Raw genomic sequence first — 17,611 nt, forward strand, 5'->3', positions numbered from 1 at the left:
CGGCACTGGCACAGGGTCCCTCATAGTACAATGAAGTGTCTCTGACGGTGGTGGTGCACACCCAACGTCAGACACACCGTTGTAATATGAGGGGCCCTGTGCCAGTACCGCCGCCCACGAGAGAGTGCCCCCCCCCCAGCTCAAACAGTGCTCTACCACTTGCAAAACTTACCTCTCCCTGCTCCACCACTGTGTAGTCTGTGCTGTTAACTCCTTTAATGGCACTGCCAATACAAATTTGTTGAAATGATAGATGATAGTTAAAATATACAGGGGCCCTGGCCTCCATTTAGACCAGTTAATACTTTGCGCCAACTACCACTGTCTGCTACTCAGCAGAGGAGCCCACCCCAGTACCTAGCTATGCCACCTGTTTAGTCCTGTTACCAATTTTGAACTGCATTTAGCCTACTTTATTATGTGGGCCTACTAACTGTGTCTGCCACTCATTACAGTTGTCCTCCATTGAACAAAGCAATGCTGCCCGTTTAGTCCTGTTACCAATTTTGAACTGCATTTAGCCTACTTTAGTATTTGGGCCTATATCTGTGTTTCCTCCTCATCCTGCCCATTGCCCAGCCACTGCTAGATGAGTCTGCTGGTACATTGACCCAGACCACTACATTCCCCTTGCACTCTACACAGCCAGAATCTGACCCTGCTGAAAGTTAGGTTCCCCTTCCCGCATACCATACCACCTTACACGGGGGCAAAGAGGAAGGTGCAGATGAAAGTGCAAGTTCCTTCATCAGGGGGGGGGGGGAGGCATACTCGTTGGCGAAGTCACTGGCACAGGGCCCCTCATAGTACGCAAAAGTGTCTCTGCCATTGGGAGGCGCCACCTGCCGTCAAACACACCGCCGTACTATGAGGGGCCCTGTGCCAGTGCCAACGAGTGGGCCCCCCCTGCTTGCTCTGGATCACAGCACTTACAATGTTAAAAAATACTTACCTCTCCCTGCTCCACCGCCGCGACGTATTCCGCGTTTCCTGGGCCCACGAAAATCTTGAGCCAGCCCTACCCCCCCACAACTTTAGCCAAATGACCCCCAGTTTTCAATGCCTAACTATTCTTATAAAGTAAATTAAGATTGACAAGCTTCAGTAATAAGAAATGATGCTTTTGGAATTAAAATGGGCACTGTAGGTGTTTTTCTGTCCTCCACTCACTGCCGACTTTGATTCCCCATTGACTTGCATTGGGTTTCGTGTTACAGTCGGCCCCTGACTTTTTGCAATAATCGGCCGATTTCACCCGACCCGACTTTTGACAAAGTCGAGTTTCGCGAAACCCGACTCGATCCGAAAAAAGTAAAAGTCGCTCAACTCTAGTCACCAATATAATATTGGGGGAGGGTGTAGCACCTGCTATAATATCATTACATTATCATTGTACTATGGCCTCCATAGTGGGCAATGGACAATAAGAGATGATCCGAATAGAGAGAACTGTAAAGTCAGGAGACGCGACCTGTTCCCGGCCTCCAGAATAATGAAAACCTTTAGGAATCTGCAGTTTCCGGGAAGTTTCAGGCAAGATCTGGGGCGGTTGGGATTTGCTGACTCTTCCATGAGTCCGGATCGTCTCTTCTTATTCTTCTTGCCCTGGTGCGATGGCTGCCCGTGAGCCCCCTACAGCTTCGCCTTCAGCCCCCACTATATCACAAGGAGACACATGACAGTAGTAATATTACAGGAGGAGAGGACAGTTTATTATACCGAGCGGTTACATTAGATATAATACAGTGTGAGGATTACAAGAAAAACACAATCTCCAAAATGATAGAAAAGCAGAAATATCACAGAAGTGACCAACACGGGACATAACGACAACCCTTGTCCTGCGAGATAGAAAGGTGTAATAAGGCTGTCACACAGATTATTGTATGAGGAGCAGTTATACATTCTCCTGTTACACTTTATCCATCAATTCCTCACTATGTGTAATATGTATAGGCCGCGTCTCTGCCCCCTCCGTCCTATTGTAAGGCCCAGATTGTGACTGAGGCTCATAGGAAACTGCCAGTGACTGTATACAGCGATCCTGAGATTATACAGTATATAGTACAAGCGAGCAAACGACTGCAACACTGAAAAAGAAGGATAAACTAAACAAAAGTTATAAAAACATATGAACAAAATAAAAACATTTAAAATATTGTATCTTCCCAGTTACCAACAATGACAATTTAAAACATAAAATATTTCATATTCCCGCGTCCAGAAAAGTCCAACGTGTTGAAAATCTAAAATTATTTCCCCCGTACGGTGAACATTATAAAGCAAAAAAGGAAAGAAATCAAAACTCCAGAATTTTTTTTTTTTTACATCAGAATTCCCTAAAAAAGTCAATCAAAAGCGATCAAAATATTGTATAGACCTGAAAATGGGAGCTATAAACTACAGCTCGTCATGTAGAAAACAAGCCCTGAAAAATAAAGCAGATCTCTAAAAAAGGGGGACACAAACCAATTTATTTTCAGGTGAGTTTTTTTTCCCTCAGTATTTGTGACCAAAACCAGGAGAGGAACGATCAGACGAAGAGTATAATAGAAACACGTCACCACTTCTGTATTATCACCCACTCCTGGTTTTGGTGACAAATACTGAGGTAAAATACTGACCAAATACTAATCGTGTGAATGTGGCCTAAGGGGAAATTCACACGAGAGTATAAAAAAAAAATCATCAGTTTCATCCAGAAAAGTAGAATGATTATTTTCTCACTTATCATCCGTGTACAATTCGTTTTTACAGCAGTAGCTATTAACCATTTAGTTTCCTGTTACAGACTTGTAAAGTATCCGTAAAGATTGGACGCTACACTGTGATGTGAATTTTTTATAGCACACCCACATACATGAATGTGGGAGTCTCTGCGCCATGGAATAGCATTGGTCCAAGTGTGGTCGGGTGAAATATAAGATTGTGTGCAGGTGCCAGGAACAATGTCGGCAGGTGAAGAAAATCACCACATGCGAGAGTTTCTTGTGTAAATCGGATGAGACTCACCCATTCAAGGTGCGAAAAAAAATAAATAAAACTAAAATGTGATGCCATACAGCACCACAGTATAGAATCCGATTTGCACGGATACATTGTAATTCTGTAACACAGGAAACTGTAAATGGTCAATAGCTGCTGTAAAAAACTAATTGTACACGGAGGACAAGTGAGAATACGGTCGCCCACTTTTCTGGATGAAACTCTGAATGATTTCTTATACGGTTTTGTGAACCTCCCGTAAAACTAATATCAGTAATGATCCTGGGGGGTCGTCCATAATGGGGTCCACAGATCTCTCTGGGCAAATTTCTTACAACAATTATTATTGATCAGCTGCAAATTCTAATCCAGGCATCACCACAAGCTAATGGGAGACCTACACATAACGCAGCATGAAGGGGCTCGGAGAAGGTGGCAGTGAAGGTGTGTAAGTGTCTGATGGGGTCACACAGCTCATAAAAGGACAACTGCCCGGCCTCATAATCCAGACATATCCTGAACCTATCACTGGAGATCTTGTCAGGTAAATAGATCACTTCACTGCCATGTGTCACAGAATGCTGATTATTATTAGATCTCCACAAACTCCAGGACTTGTTATTATATCCAATCATTGACTGCCACCCCCTCCTGTCTATACTGGGATAACACATCCCGACCATCCAGGACTCTGATCTACTGCCCTCCACATCCCAGTAATGTCGTCCTGAGGTAAATCCTCTCCTGCTCATCACCTGATTATACTGGAACCTCTCTGCTGTTTCTGGACGTTTCTGCTTCTCCCGTTTCCAGGTTGCAGTTTTCAGGTCGTCTGATATAAGGAGATTATTTCCAGCTGTGGTTACATCCAGTAATATGTCTGCCGGACCCTCCACATAGATCCCGCTCCTTATACCTGATATTACCTCACATAATGTGTGTAATGTGTGTGAGATCACAGCCACATCCAGGTCATCTCCATCATGGAGCTGTTTATCATGTCCTCCTGTGTCCTCACCACCTCCCTCCTCCTCAGGATCACACAAGTCACCGGTGTCTGGATCCTGTAAGACAGTCAGTGGATCCGTCATGTTACATAGCTCCTCAATGTGTCTCATCTTCCTGGACAGCTCGTCCTTCTTTATTTCCAGCTGATGGATCAGAGCAGGCAGTGACAGTGATTCTTCCTTCTCCTGCCTGGAGATCTCACTCAGGACCTTCTTCTCCAGGTCGTCCACCCGTCTCCTGATGTCTGTACACAGGGCAGTGACTCTCTCGGCTTCTCCAGCTGCTTTTTCTTGAGCTTTTCTCCTCCGCTCCTCCAGACTCCGGACTTTTTCCTCAGTCTCCTTTCTCTTTGTGATCAGTTTCTGGAGAACATTTCTCAGTTTCTCCTTCTTCTTCCCTGAGGCCTCATCCAGCATCTCCACCCGATGTCCCCGATGTTCTCCGGCCAAACTGCAGGACACACAGATACAAGCAGCGTCCTCGGTGCAGTAATATTCCAGGATCTTCTTATGGACAGAACATTTCCTTTTCTCCAGAGAAGTGCTGGGATCAGATAAGACGTGTTCTGGTGATTTGCTGTGAGATCTCAGGTGTTTATCACACAGAGAAGCCTCACAGAGTAGACAGGATCTAACAGCAGGTACCGGAGAGTCCACACAGTAAGAGCAGCAGATCCCGGTGATCTCCTCTTGTTCTTGCTGAGTAATCCGGAAACGTTCTGCGACATTATGGAGATTTATGTTCCTCATCAGTGACGGCCGCACCCGAAATCTTTTTCTGCATTCAGGACAGGAATAAACTCCAGACCCGTCCTGTGTATCCAGCACACGACGAATACAGACCCGGCAGAAGTTGTGTCCACATCGCAGCGTTACAGGGTCCTTAAATGTAGATAAACAGATGGAGCAGAGCAGCTCCTCGCTCAGATCAGCAGACGCCATGGCTGACTGAAGAAGGAAGAAAGGACACTGAAAGTGAAAGTGTCTAATGCTGAACAAAGGGCAAAGTTGTAGTTACACCCAGTGACTTAACCCTTCATTTCTTCTTTCGTAAAGCAATAACTTTTTAATTCTCCAATCAATTTAGCGATATGAAGATTTGGTTTAGTAAGAAGATTGTATGCGTTAAATATACAATTTTGCTGCACGTATACTGTATTGACTAATTATTCTTTGTTGGGGATGGTGCGTCATTAAATGAAAGAGAAGCAATTCTATCATTTTTTATTTTAACCAAAATTGTTTTAGGCTGGAGACACTAGCGATTTAAAAATCGGTCCAATTTTGATGCAGGAGAGTCGTACGAGTGCAATGCAATTGTCATGCGAGTGTCATACGTTTTTGTGCGAGTACAATCCAATTTTTCACACCTAGCATCCGAATGCAGTGCGATTTCTTACAGACTGCAATGCGATTTTAACATCAGCATTTACATAGAGAAATTCTTCAAGGCATATACACATCATTTTCAAACGAAATATTCATCAAAACATATATAAATGTATATATATATATATATATATATGTAATAGATAGAATAAAAGCAGGCAAATGAGCTGCCGAGTACAGTATAGAATAGGTTAGAATAGATAGAATATATAATATATATGTGTCACTGATATATATTTATATATATATATATATATATATACACACCTATTCTACGTGTGTGTGTGTGTGTATATATATATATATATATATATATATATCTTTATATTTCATAGCTAGATAGCAGAGTAGCCAATAATTCATTTGTCGACTTCTGTAAAATCATTGCAGAAGCCAACAGGATAGGAAACATGGTTTACATACAGTAAACCATTGCAGAACAGTTAGATTTATAGATGTCAGTCACTAATACTGTTAGTACTATGCGTGTGTAAAATTTGGGAGCTGTAGGTGTGTATTAACCCCTTCAAGACCCAGCCTATTTTGACCTTAAAGACCTTGCCGTTTTTTGCAATTCTGACCAGTGTCCCTTTATGAGGTAATAACTCAGGAACGCTTCAACGGATCCTAGTGGTTCTGAGATTGTTTTTTTCGTGACATATTGGGCTTCATGTTAGTGGTAAATTTAGGTCAATAAATTCTGCATTTATTTGTGATAAACACGGAAATTTGGCGAAAATTTTGAAAATTTCGCAATTTTCACATTTTGAATTTTTATTCTGTTAAACCAGAGAGATATGTGACACAAAATAGTTAATAAATAACATTTCCCACATGTTTACTTTACATCAGCACAATTTTGGAAACAAAATTTTTTTTTGTTAGGAAGTTATAAGGGTTAAAATTTGACCAGCGATTTGTCATTTTTACAACGAAATTTACAAAACCATTTTTTTTAGGGACCACCTCACATTTGAAGTCAGTTTGAGGGGTCTATATGGCTGAAAATACCCAAAAGTGACACCATTCTAAAAACTGCACCCCTCAAGGTACTCAAAACCACATTCAAGAAGTTTATTAACCCTTCAGGTGCTTCACAGCAGCAGAAGCAACATGGAAGGAAAAGATGAACATTTAACTTTTTAGTCACAAAAATTATCTTTTAGCAACAATTTTTTTATTTTCCCAATGGTAAAAGGAGAAACTGAACCACGAAAGTTGTTGTCCAATTTGTCCTGAGTACGCTGATACCTCATATGTGGGGGTAAACCACTGTTTGGGCGCACGGCAGGGCTTGGAAGGGAAGGAGCGCCATTTGACTTTTTGAATCAAAAATTGGCTCCACTCTTTAGCGGACACCATGTCACGTTTGGAGAGCCCCCGTGTGCCTAAAAATTGGAGCTCCCCCACAAGTGACCCCATTTTGGAAACTAGACACCCCAAGGAACTTATCTAGATGCATAGTGAGCACTTTGAACCCCCAGGTGCTTCACAAATTGATCCGTAAAAATGAAAAAGTACTTTTTTTTCACAAAAAAATTCTTTTAGCCTCAATTTTTTCATTTTCACATGGGCAACAGGATAAAATGGATCCTAAAATGTGTTGGGCAATTTCTCCTGAGTACACCAATACCTCACATGTGGGGGTAAACCACTGTTTGGGCACATGGTAAGGCTCGGAAGGGAAGGAGCGCCATTTGACTTTTTGAATGAAAAATTATTTCCATCGTTAGCGGACACCATGTCGCGTTTGGATAGCTCCTGTGTGCCTAAACATTGGCGCTCCCCCACAAGTGACCCCATTTTGGAAACTAGACCCCCCAAGGAACTTATTTAGATGCCTAGTGAGCACTTTAAACCCTCAGGTGCTTCACAAATTGATCTGTAAAAATGAAAAAGTAATTTTTTTTCACAAAAAAATTCTTTTCGCCTCAATTTTTTCATTTTCACATGGGCAGTAGGATAAAATGGATCATAAAATTTGTTGGGCAATTTCTCCCGAGTACGCCGATACCTCATATGTGGGGGTAAACCACTGTTTGGGCACTCGGCAGGGCTCGGAAGGGAAGGCGCGCCATTTGACTTTTTGAATGGAAAATTAGCTCCAATTGTTAGCGGACACCATGTCGCGTTTGGAGAGCCCCTGTGTGCCTAAACATTGGAGCTCCCCCACAAGTGACCCCATTTTGGAAACTAGACCCCCCAAGGAACTTATCTAGATGCATATTGAGCACTTTAAACCCCCAGGTGCTTCACAGAAGTTTATAACGCAGAGCCATGAAAATAAAAAATAATTTTTCTTTCCTCAAAAATGATTTTTTAGCCTGGAATTTCCTATTTTGCCAAGGATAATAGGAGAAATTGGACCCCAAATATTGTTGTCCAGTTTGTCCTGAGTACGCTGATACCCCATATGTGGGGGTAAACCACTGTTTGGGCGCACGGCAGGGCTCGGAAGGGATGGCACGCCATTTGGCTTTTTAAATGGAAAATTAGCTCCAATCATTAGCGGACACCATGTCACGTTTGGAGAGCCCCTGTGTGCCTAAACATTGGAGATCCCCCAGAAATGACACCATTTTGGAAACCCCCAAAGGAAATAATCTAGATGTGTGGTGAGGACTTTGAACCCCCAAGTGCTTCACAGAAGTTTATAACGCAGAGCCATGAAAATAAAAAATAAAAATTATTTTCTCAAAAATGATCTTTCAGCCTGCAATTTTTTATTTTCCCAAGGGTAACAGGAGAAATTTGACCCCAAAAGTTGTTGTCCAGTTTCTCCTGAGTACGCTGATACCCCATATGTGGGGGTAAATCACTGTTTAGGCACATGCCGGGGCTCGGAAGTGAAGTAGTGACGTTTTGAAATGCAGACTTTGATGGAATGCTCTGTGGGCGTCACGTTGCGTTTGCAGAGCCCCTGATGTGGCTTAACAGTAGAAACCCCCCACAAGTGACCCCATTTTGGAAACTAGACCCCCAAAGGAACTTATCTTGATGTGTGGTGAGCACTTTGAACCCCCAAGTGCTTCATAGAAGTTTATAATGCAGAGCCGTGAAAATAATAAATACGTTTTCTTTCCTCAAAAATAATTATTTAGCCCAGAATTTTTTAATTTTCCCAAGGGTAACAGGAGAAATTTGACCCCAATATTTGTTGTCCAGTTTCTCCTGAGTACGGTGATACCCCATATGTGGGGGTAAACTACTGTTTGGGCACATGCCGGGGCTTGGAATTGAAGTAGTGACGTTTTGAAATGCAGACTTTGATGGAATGCTCTGCGGGCGTGACGTTGCGTTTGCAGAGCCCCTGATGTGCCTAAACAGTAGAAACCCCCCACAAGTGACCCCATTTTGGAAACTAGACCCTGAAAGGAACTTATCTAGATGTGTGGTGAGCACTTTGAACCCCCAAGTGCTTCATAGAAGTTTATAATGCAGAGCCGTGAAAATAATAAATACGTTTTCTTTCCTCAAAAATAATTATTTAGCCCAGAATTTTTTATTTTCCCAAGGGTTACAGGAGAAATTGGACCCCAAAAGTTGTTGTCCAGTTTCTCCTGAGTACGCTGATACCCCATATGTGGGGGTAAACCACTGTTTGAGCCCCGACGTGTGCCCAGAAGGGAAGTAGTGACTTTTGAAATGCAGACTTTGATGGAATGGTCTGCGGGTGTCACGTTGCGTTTGCAGAGCCCCTGGTGTGCCTAAACAGTAGAAACCCCCACAAGTGACCCCATTTTAGAAACTAGACCCCCCAAGGAACTTATCTAGATATGTGGTGAGCACTTTGAACCCCCAAGTGCTTCACAGACGTTTACAACGCAGAGCCGTGAAAATAAAAAATCATTTTTCTTTCCTCAAAAATTATGTTTTAGCAAGCAAATTTTTAGATTCACAAGGGTAACAGGAGAAATTGGACCCCAGTAATTGTTGCGCAGTTTGTCCTGAGTATGCTGGTACCCCATATGTGGGGGTAAACCACTGTTTGGGCACACGTCAGGGCTCGGAATTGAGGGAGCACCATTTGACTTTTTGAATACGAGATTGGCTGGAATCAATGGTGGCGCCATGTTGCGTTTGGAGACCCCTGATGTGCCTAAACAGTGGTAACCCCTCAATTCTAACTCCAACACTAACCCCAACACACCCCTAACCCTAATCCCAACTGTAGCCATAATCCTAATCACAACCCTAACCCCAACACACCCCTAACCACAACACTAACCCCAACACACCCCTAACCCTAACCACTACCCTAATTCCAACCCTAACCCTAAGGCTATGTGCCCACGTTGCGGATTCGTGTGAGATATTTCCGCACCATTTTTGAAAAATCTGCGGGTAAAAGGCACTGTGTTTTACCTGCGGATTTTCCGCGGATTTGCAGTGTTTTTTGTGCGGATTTCACCTGCGGATTCCTATTGAGGAACAGGTGTAAAACGCTGCGGAATCCGCACAAAGAATTGACATGCTGCGGAAAATAAAACGCAGCGTTTCCGCGCGGTATTTTCCGCACCATGGGCACAGCGGATTTGGTTTTTCATATGTTTACATGGTACTGTAAACCTGATGGAACACTGCTGCGAATCCGCAGCGGCCAATCCGCAGCCAAATCCGCACCGTGTGCACATAGCCTAATTCTAAAGGTATGTGCACAAGCTGCGGAAAACGCTGTGGATCCGCAGCAGTTTCCCATGAGTTTACAGTTCAATGTAAACCTACGGGAAACAAAAATCGCTGTACACATGCTGCGGAAAAACTGCACGGAAACGCAGCGGTTTACATTCCGCAGCATGTCACTTCTTTGTGCGGATTCCGCAGCGGTTTTACAACTGCTCCAATAGAAAATCGCAATTGTAAAACCGCAGTGAAATGCGCAGAAAAAAACGCGGTAAATCCGCCATAAATCCGCAGCGGTTTAGCACTGCGGATTTATCAAATCCGCAGCGGAAAATTCCGCAGAGGACCAGAATACGTGTGCACATACCGAAACCCTAACCCTAACCCTACCCCTAACCCTAGCCCTAACCCTACTCCTAACCCTACCCCTAACCCTACCCCTAACCCTACCCCTAACCCTACCCCTACCCCTAACCCTACCCCTATTCTAACATTAGTGGAAAAAAAAAAAATTCTTTATTTTTTTATTGTCCCTACCTATGGGGGTGACAAAGGGGGGGGGGGTAATTTATTATTTTTTTTATTTTTGATCACTGAGATAGATTATATCTCTGATCAAAATGCACTTTGGAACGAATCTGCCGGCCGGCAGATTCGGCGGGCGCACTGCACATGCGCCCGCCATTTTGGAAGATGGCGGCGCCCGGGAGAAGACGGACGGGACCCCGGCTGGATCGGTAAGTATGATAGGGTGGGGGGGGGACCACGGGGGGGTGGACCACGGGGGGGGGGGAATCGGAGCACGGGGGGGGGGGAAATCGGAGCGCGGGAGGGGTGGAACGGAGCACGGGGGCGTGGAACGGAGCACGGGGGGGCTGGAATGGAGCACGGGGGGGTGGAACGGAGCACGGGGGGGACGGATCGGAGTGCAGGGGGGGTGATTGGAGCACGGGGGGGTGATTGGAGCACGGGGGGAGCGGACACAAGCACGGGGGGGAGCGGAGCACAGGACAGAGGGGAGCCGGAGCAGTGTACCGGCCAGATCGGGGGGCTGGGGGGGCGATCGGTGGGGTGGGGGCACACTAGTATTTCCAGCCATGGCCGATGATATTTCAGCATCGGCCATGGCTGGATTGTAATATTTCACCCGTTATAATAGGTGAAATATTACAAATCGCTCTGATTGGCAGTTTCACTTTCAACAGCCAATCAGAGCGATCGTAGCCACGAGGGGGTGAAGCCACCCCCCCTGGGCTAAACTAACACTCCCCCTGTCCCTGCAGATCGGGTGAAATGGGAGTTAACCCTTTCACCCGATCTGCAGGGACGCGATCTTTCTGTGACACAGCATATGCGTCACAGGTCGGATTGGCACCGACTTTCATGACGCATACGCTGTGTCACAGGTCGGGAAGGGGTTAAAAGAATGTATTCACGGAAAAACTGGCGTGGGCTCAAGCGCAATTTTCTATGCCAGAGAAGGAAAGCCAGTGACTGAGGGCAGATATTAATAGCCTAGAGAGGGACCATGGTTATTGTACCCCCCCCCTCTCCAGCTAAAAACATCTGCCCCCAGTCACCCCAGAAAAGGCGCATCTGCTCCAATTCTGGCACTTAGCCTCTCTCTTCCCACTGCCCTGTAGCGGTGGCATATGGGGTAGTAATGGGTTAATGTCACCTTGCTGTTGTAAGGTGACATTAACCCCTTTACGCCCAAGGGTGGTTTGCACGTCAAATGACCAGGCCAAGTTTTACAATTCTGACCACTGTCCCTTTATGAGGTTATAACACTGGAACGCTTCAACGGATCCTGGTGATTCTGACATTGTTTTCTCGTGACATATTGTACTTCATGATAGTGGTAACATTTCTTTGATAGTACCTGCATTTATTTGTGAAAAAAAATGGAAATTTGGCAAAAATTTTGAAAATTTCGCAATTTTCAAACTTTGAATTTTTATGCAATTAAATCACAGAGATATGTCACACAAAATACTTAATAAGTAACATTTCCCACATGTCTACTTTACATCAGCATAATTTTGGAACCAAAATTTTTTTTGTTAGGGAGTTATAAGGGTTAAAAGTTGACCAGCAATTTCTAATTTTTACAACACCATTTTTTTTTAGGGACCACATCTCATTTGAAGTCATTTTGAGGGGTCTATATGATAGAAAATACCAAAGTGTGACACCATTCTAAAAACTGCACCCCTCAAGGTGCTCAAAACCACATTCAAGAAGTTTATTAACCCTTCAGGTGTTTCATAGGAATTTTTGGAATGTTTAAATAAAAATGAACATTTAACTTTTTTTCACAAAAAAATTACTTCAGCTCCCATTTGTTTTATTTTACCAAGGGTAACAGGAGAAAATGGACCCCAAAAGTGGTTGTACAATTTGTCCTGAGTACGCCGATACCCCATATGTGGGGGTAAACCACTGTTTGGGCGCATGACAGAGCTTGGAAGCGAAGGAGGGCAATTTGACTTTTCAATGCAAAATTGACAGGAATTGAGATGGGACGCCATGTTGCGTTTGGAGAGCCACTGAGTGCCTAAACATTGAAACCCCCCACAAGTGACACCATTTTGGAAAGTAGACCCCCTAAGGAACTTATCTAGAGGTGTGGTGAGCACTTTGACCCACCAAGTGCTTCACAGAAGTTTATAATGCAGAACCGTAAAAATAAAAAATCATATTTTTTCACAAAAATTATCTTTTCGCACCCAATTTTTTATTTTCCGAAGGGTAAGAGAAGAAATTGGACCCCATAAGTTGTTGTCCAATTTGTCCTGAGTACGCTGATACCCCATATGTGGCGGTAAACCACTGTTTGGGCGCATGGGAGAGCTCGGAAGGGAAGGAGCGCCGTTTGACTTTTCAATGCAAAATTGACAGGAATTGAGATGGGACGCCATGTTGCATTTGGAGAGCCACTGATGTGCCTAAACATTGAAACCCCCCACAAGTGACACCATTTTGGAAAGTAGACCCCCTAAGGAACTTATCTGGATGTGTGGTGAGCACTTTGACCCACCAAGGGCTTCACAGAAGTTTATAATGCAGAGCCATAAAAATAAAACAAAATTTTTTTCCCACAAAAATTATTTTTTAGCCCCCAGTTTTGTATTTTCCCAAGCGTAACAGGAGAAATTGGACCCCAAAAGTTGTTGTCCTATTTGTCCTGAGTACGCTGATACCCCATATGTTGGGGTAAACTCCTGTTTGGGCACACGGGAGAGCTCGGAAGGGAAGGAGCACTGTTTTACTTTTTCAACGCAGAATTGGCTGGAATTGAGATCGGACGCCATGTCGTGTTTGGAGAGCCCCTGATGTGCCTAAACAGTGGAAACCCCCCAAATATAACTGAAACCCTAATCCAAACACACCCCTAACCCTAATTCCAACGGTAACCCTAACCACACCTCTAACCCTGACACACCCCTAACCTTAATCCCAACTGTAAATATAATCTAAACCCTAACCCTAACTTTAGCCCCAACCCTAACTGTAGCCCCAACCCTAGCCCAAACCCTAGCCCTAACCCTAACCTTAGCCCTAACCCTAGCCCTAACCCTAATCCTAACCCTAGCCCTAACCCTAATGGAAAAATGGAAATAAATACATTTTTTTTATTTTTCCCTAACTAAGGGGGTGATGAAGGGGGGTTTGATTTACTTTTATAGCGAGTTTAGCGGGTTTTTATGATTGGCAGCCGTCACACACTGAAAGACGCTTTTTATTGCAAAAAATATTTTTTGCGTTACCACATTTTGAGAGCTATAATTTTTCCATATTTTGGTCCACAGAGTCATGTGAGGTCTTGTTTTTTGCGGGACGAGTTGACGTTTTTATTGGTAACATTTTTGAGCACGTGACATTTTTTGATCGCTTTTTATTCCGATTTTTGTGAGGAAGAATGACCAAAAACCAGCTATTCATGAATTTCTTTTGGGGGAGGCGTTTATACCGTTCCACGTTTGGTAAAATTGATAAAGCAGTTCATTTCATTTATATCATTTTTTTATGTTTTGGCGCTTTTATACGATAAAAACTATTTTACTGAAAAAATTATTTTTGCATCGCTTTATTCTCAGGACTATAACTTTTTTATTTTTTTGCTGATGATGCTGTATGGCAGTTAGTTTTTTGCGGGACAAGATGACGTTTTCAGCGGTACCATGGTTATTTATATCTCTTTTTGATCGCGTGTTATTCCACTTTTTGTTCGGCGATATGATAATAAAGCGTTGTTTTTTGCCTCTTTTTTTTTTTTTTTTTCTTACGGTGTTTACTGAAGGGGTTAACTAGTGGGCCAGTTTTATAGGTCGGGCCGCTACGGACGCGGCGATACTAAATATGTGCACTTTTATTGTTTTTTTTTTTATTTAGATGAAGAAATGTATTTATGGGAATAATATTTTTTTTTCATTATTTAGGAATTTTTTTTTTTTTTTTTACACATTTGGAAAATTTTTTTTAAACTTTTTTACTTTGTCCCGGGGGGGGGGACATCACAGATCAGTGATCTGACAGTTTGCACAGCACTCTGTCAGATCACTGATCTGACATGCAGCACTGCAGGCTTCACAGTGCCTGCTCTGAGCAGGCTCTGTGAAGCCACCTCCCTCCCTGCAGGACCCGCATACTGCGGCCATCTTGGATCCGGGCCTGGAGCAGGCAGGGAGGGAGGTAAGACCCTCGCAGCAACGTGATCACATCGCGTTGCTGCGGGGGGCTCAGGGAAGCCCGCAGGGAGCCCCCTCCCTGCGCGATGCTTCCCTATACCGCCGGCACATCGCGATCATCTTTGATCGCGGTGTGTCGGGGGCGGTCCGTGACCGCTCCTGGCACATAGTGCCGGATGTCAGCTGCGATAAGCAGCTGACACCCAGCCGCGATTGGCGGCGCTCCCCCCGTGAGCGCTGCCGATCGCTATGACGTACTATCCCGTCCAGGGTCTGATAGGCCCAGGGCACCTCGACGGGATAGTACGTCTAAGGTCACAGAGGGGTTAAGCCTTTAGTAATGGAGAGGTGTCAATAAAACACCTATTAATTACTAATCATTAAGTTTGTAAAGGGTTAAAAAAAGACAGCCAGAAAAAAGTATTTTAATGAAATAAAACTAGATTGTTTAACCAGATTATTGTTACTGGTAATCCAAGCAACGCCCTCGATGTCCAATAAAAACTCATACCTGCCCGGCGTACAGTCAGTCCCACGCCGCAATCCATATCTGGGGTATATAGAGTTTACAATCGGGAGAGGTGCGAATATGACCAATCTGGTTGTGAACTACTGGGGAATGAATGAAATGCTGGGAGCGGAGCTTCAGAGACTAGCGGTGACATCACTAAAGCTGCGCTCCCTCACAGCCTGAACTCAAATGAACTCTTGAGCGTGGGAAAAATGGCAGCTGATTTTCGCACGCTCAAGAGTTAATTTTAGTTCAGGCTCTGAGGGAGCGCAGCTTCAGTGATGTCACCGCTGGTCTCTGAAGCTCCGCTCCAATTATTTCATTAATTCCCCAGTAGTTTACAACTGGGTCAGTCGCATTAGCATTGCTCCCAGTTGTAAACTGTTTATACTCCAGATATGGATTGCGGCGTGGGACTGACTGTATGCCGGACAGGTATGGGTATATTGTTGTTGTTTTTTTTTTTGTTTTTTTTACAGGAGATCGAGGGCATCGCTTGGATTGGCAGATGTTGTAAGTATGGTATAATTAAGAACAATAAAGGAGTCTGTGTGTTAATTTCAAATAAAGGATTTTTTAATGGGCGTCTGTGTTTTATTTCCTATTTCACTATATGGGGTTAGTAATGGGGCGTCTAATTGACGCATCTTCATTACTAACCTCGGAGCTTGATGTCATAAAGGTGACAACAACACCCAAACTATTACCCCACTTGCCACAGCTACAGGGCAAGTGGGAAGAACGAGGCTAAGCGCCAGAATTGGTGCATCTTACAGATGTGTTGTGAATTCTGTGGCTGAATTCACTCCTGTGGTCACAAGTGGTACTGCAGCTTCTGAGCTTCCTCCCTCAGGTGATCTGGTGAGCTCGTTAGCTGCTTCGTTACTTAACTCCACCTGATGCTGCTATCCTTGCTCCTTGTCAATGTTCCAGTCTTGGATCTGAGCTTCTCCTGATCGCTCCTGTGACTTGCTGCTCTGTATAGCTAAGTGCTTTTTCGCTATTTTGTTGCTTTTTTCTGTCCAGCTTGTCTTTTGGTTTTTGCTGGAAGCTCTGAAACGCAAGGGTGTACCGCCGTGCCGTTAGTTCGGCACGGTGGGTCTTTTTGCCCCCTTTGCGTGGTTTTTGCTTTAGGGTTTTTTGTAGACTGCAAAGTTCGCTTTTCTGTCCTCGCTCTGTCTAGAATATCGGGCCCCACTTTGCTGAATCTATTTCATCCCTACGTTTTGTCTTTTCATCTTACTCACAGTCATTATATGTGGGGGGCTGCCTTTTCCTTTGGGGTATTTCTCTGGGGCAAGTCAGGCCTATTTTTCTATCTTCAGGCTAGCTAGTTTCTTAGGCTGTGCCGAGTTGCATAGGTAGTTGTTAGGCGCAATCCACAGCCGCCTTCAGTTGTGTTTAGGATAGGATCAGGTGTGCAGTCTACAGAGTTTCCACGTCTCAGAGCTCGCTCTAATGTTTTTGGGTATTTGTCAGATCACTGTGTGCGCTCTGATCGCTAGGCACATTGTGTCTCTGGATTGCCTTCATAACACCTTTCATAAGCACACATAACAGTACAAGGAGCCAAACTAATGATTCTCAATAGAGGGAAAGAAAAAGTTCTGACATCATTTTTTTTTCTCTGCTCTGTGTTCACTTTTTTTTTCCCCTAGACATTTGGGTACTTCTGGACACAGGTGTGGACATGGATATTCAGGGTCTGTGCTCATCAATGGATAATCTCGTTATAAATGTACAAAAGATTCAAGATACTATTGATCAGAAATCTATGTTAGAGCCAAGAATTCCTATTCCTGATTTGTTTTTTGGAGATAGAACTAAGTTTCTAAGTTTCAAAAATAATTGTAAGCTATTTCTGGCCTTGAAACCTCGTTCTTCTGGTAATCCTGTTCAACAAGTTTTGATTATTTCTTTTTTGCGCGGCGACCCTCAAGACTGGGCATTTTCTCTTGCGCCAGAAGACCCTGTATTGAGTAGTGTCGATGCGTTTTTCCTGGCGCTCGGATTACTGTACGATGAGCCTAATTCAGTGGATCAGGCTGAGAAAAATTTGCTGGCTTTGTGTCAGGGTCAGGATGAGGTAGAGGTATATTGTCAGAAATTTAGGAAATGGTCAGTGCTCACTCAGTGGAATGAATCTGCACTGGCAGCTTTGTTCAGAAAGGGTCTCTCTGAGGCTCTTAAGGATGTCATGGTGGGATTTCCTATGCCTGCTGGTTTGAATGAGTCTTTGTCTTTGGCCATTCAGATCGGTCGACGCTTGCGCGAGCGTAAATCTGTGCACCATTTGGCGGTATTGCCTGAGATTAAATCTGAGCCTATGCAGTGCGATAGGACTATGACCAGAGTTGAACGGCAGGAATACAGACGTCTGAATAGGCTGTGTTTCTACTGTGGTG

The 17,611-nt window shown here is 44.0% G+C and overlaps 1 protein-coding gene across 1 annotated transcript; it reads right to left on the reverse strand.

Moving 5' to 3' along the window:
* Positions 1-1,685: 1,685 nt before the first annotated feature.
* LOC138675283 (E3 ubiquitin-protein ligase TRIM39-like) lies at positions 1,686-4,943 on the reverse strand. The gene has a single exon (XM_069763374.1). It carries the CDS (start codon positions 4,932-4,934, stop codon positions 3,336-3,338), a length of 1,599 nt encoding a protein of 532 aa, XP_069619475.1. The 5' UTR covers positions 4,935-4,943; the 3' UTR covers positions 1,686-3,335.
* Between the last annotated feature and the right edge of the window lie 12,668 nt (positions 4,944-17,611).

This window comes from Ranitomeya imitator, chromosome 4 (assembly GCF_032444005.1).
Source record: "Ranitomeya imitator isolate aRanImi1 chromosome 4, aRanImi1.pri, whole genome shotgun sequence".
NCBI lineage: Eukaryota > Metazoa > Chordata > Amphibia > Anura > Dendrobatidae > Ranitomeya > Ranitomeya imitator.

Coding starts and splice junctions, on each gene's coding strand:
- LOC138675283 (XM_069763374.1), bottom strand. CDS start 4,934: ATGGCGTCTGCTGATCTGAGCGAGGAGCTGCTCTGCTCCATCTGTTTA.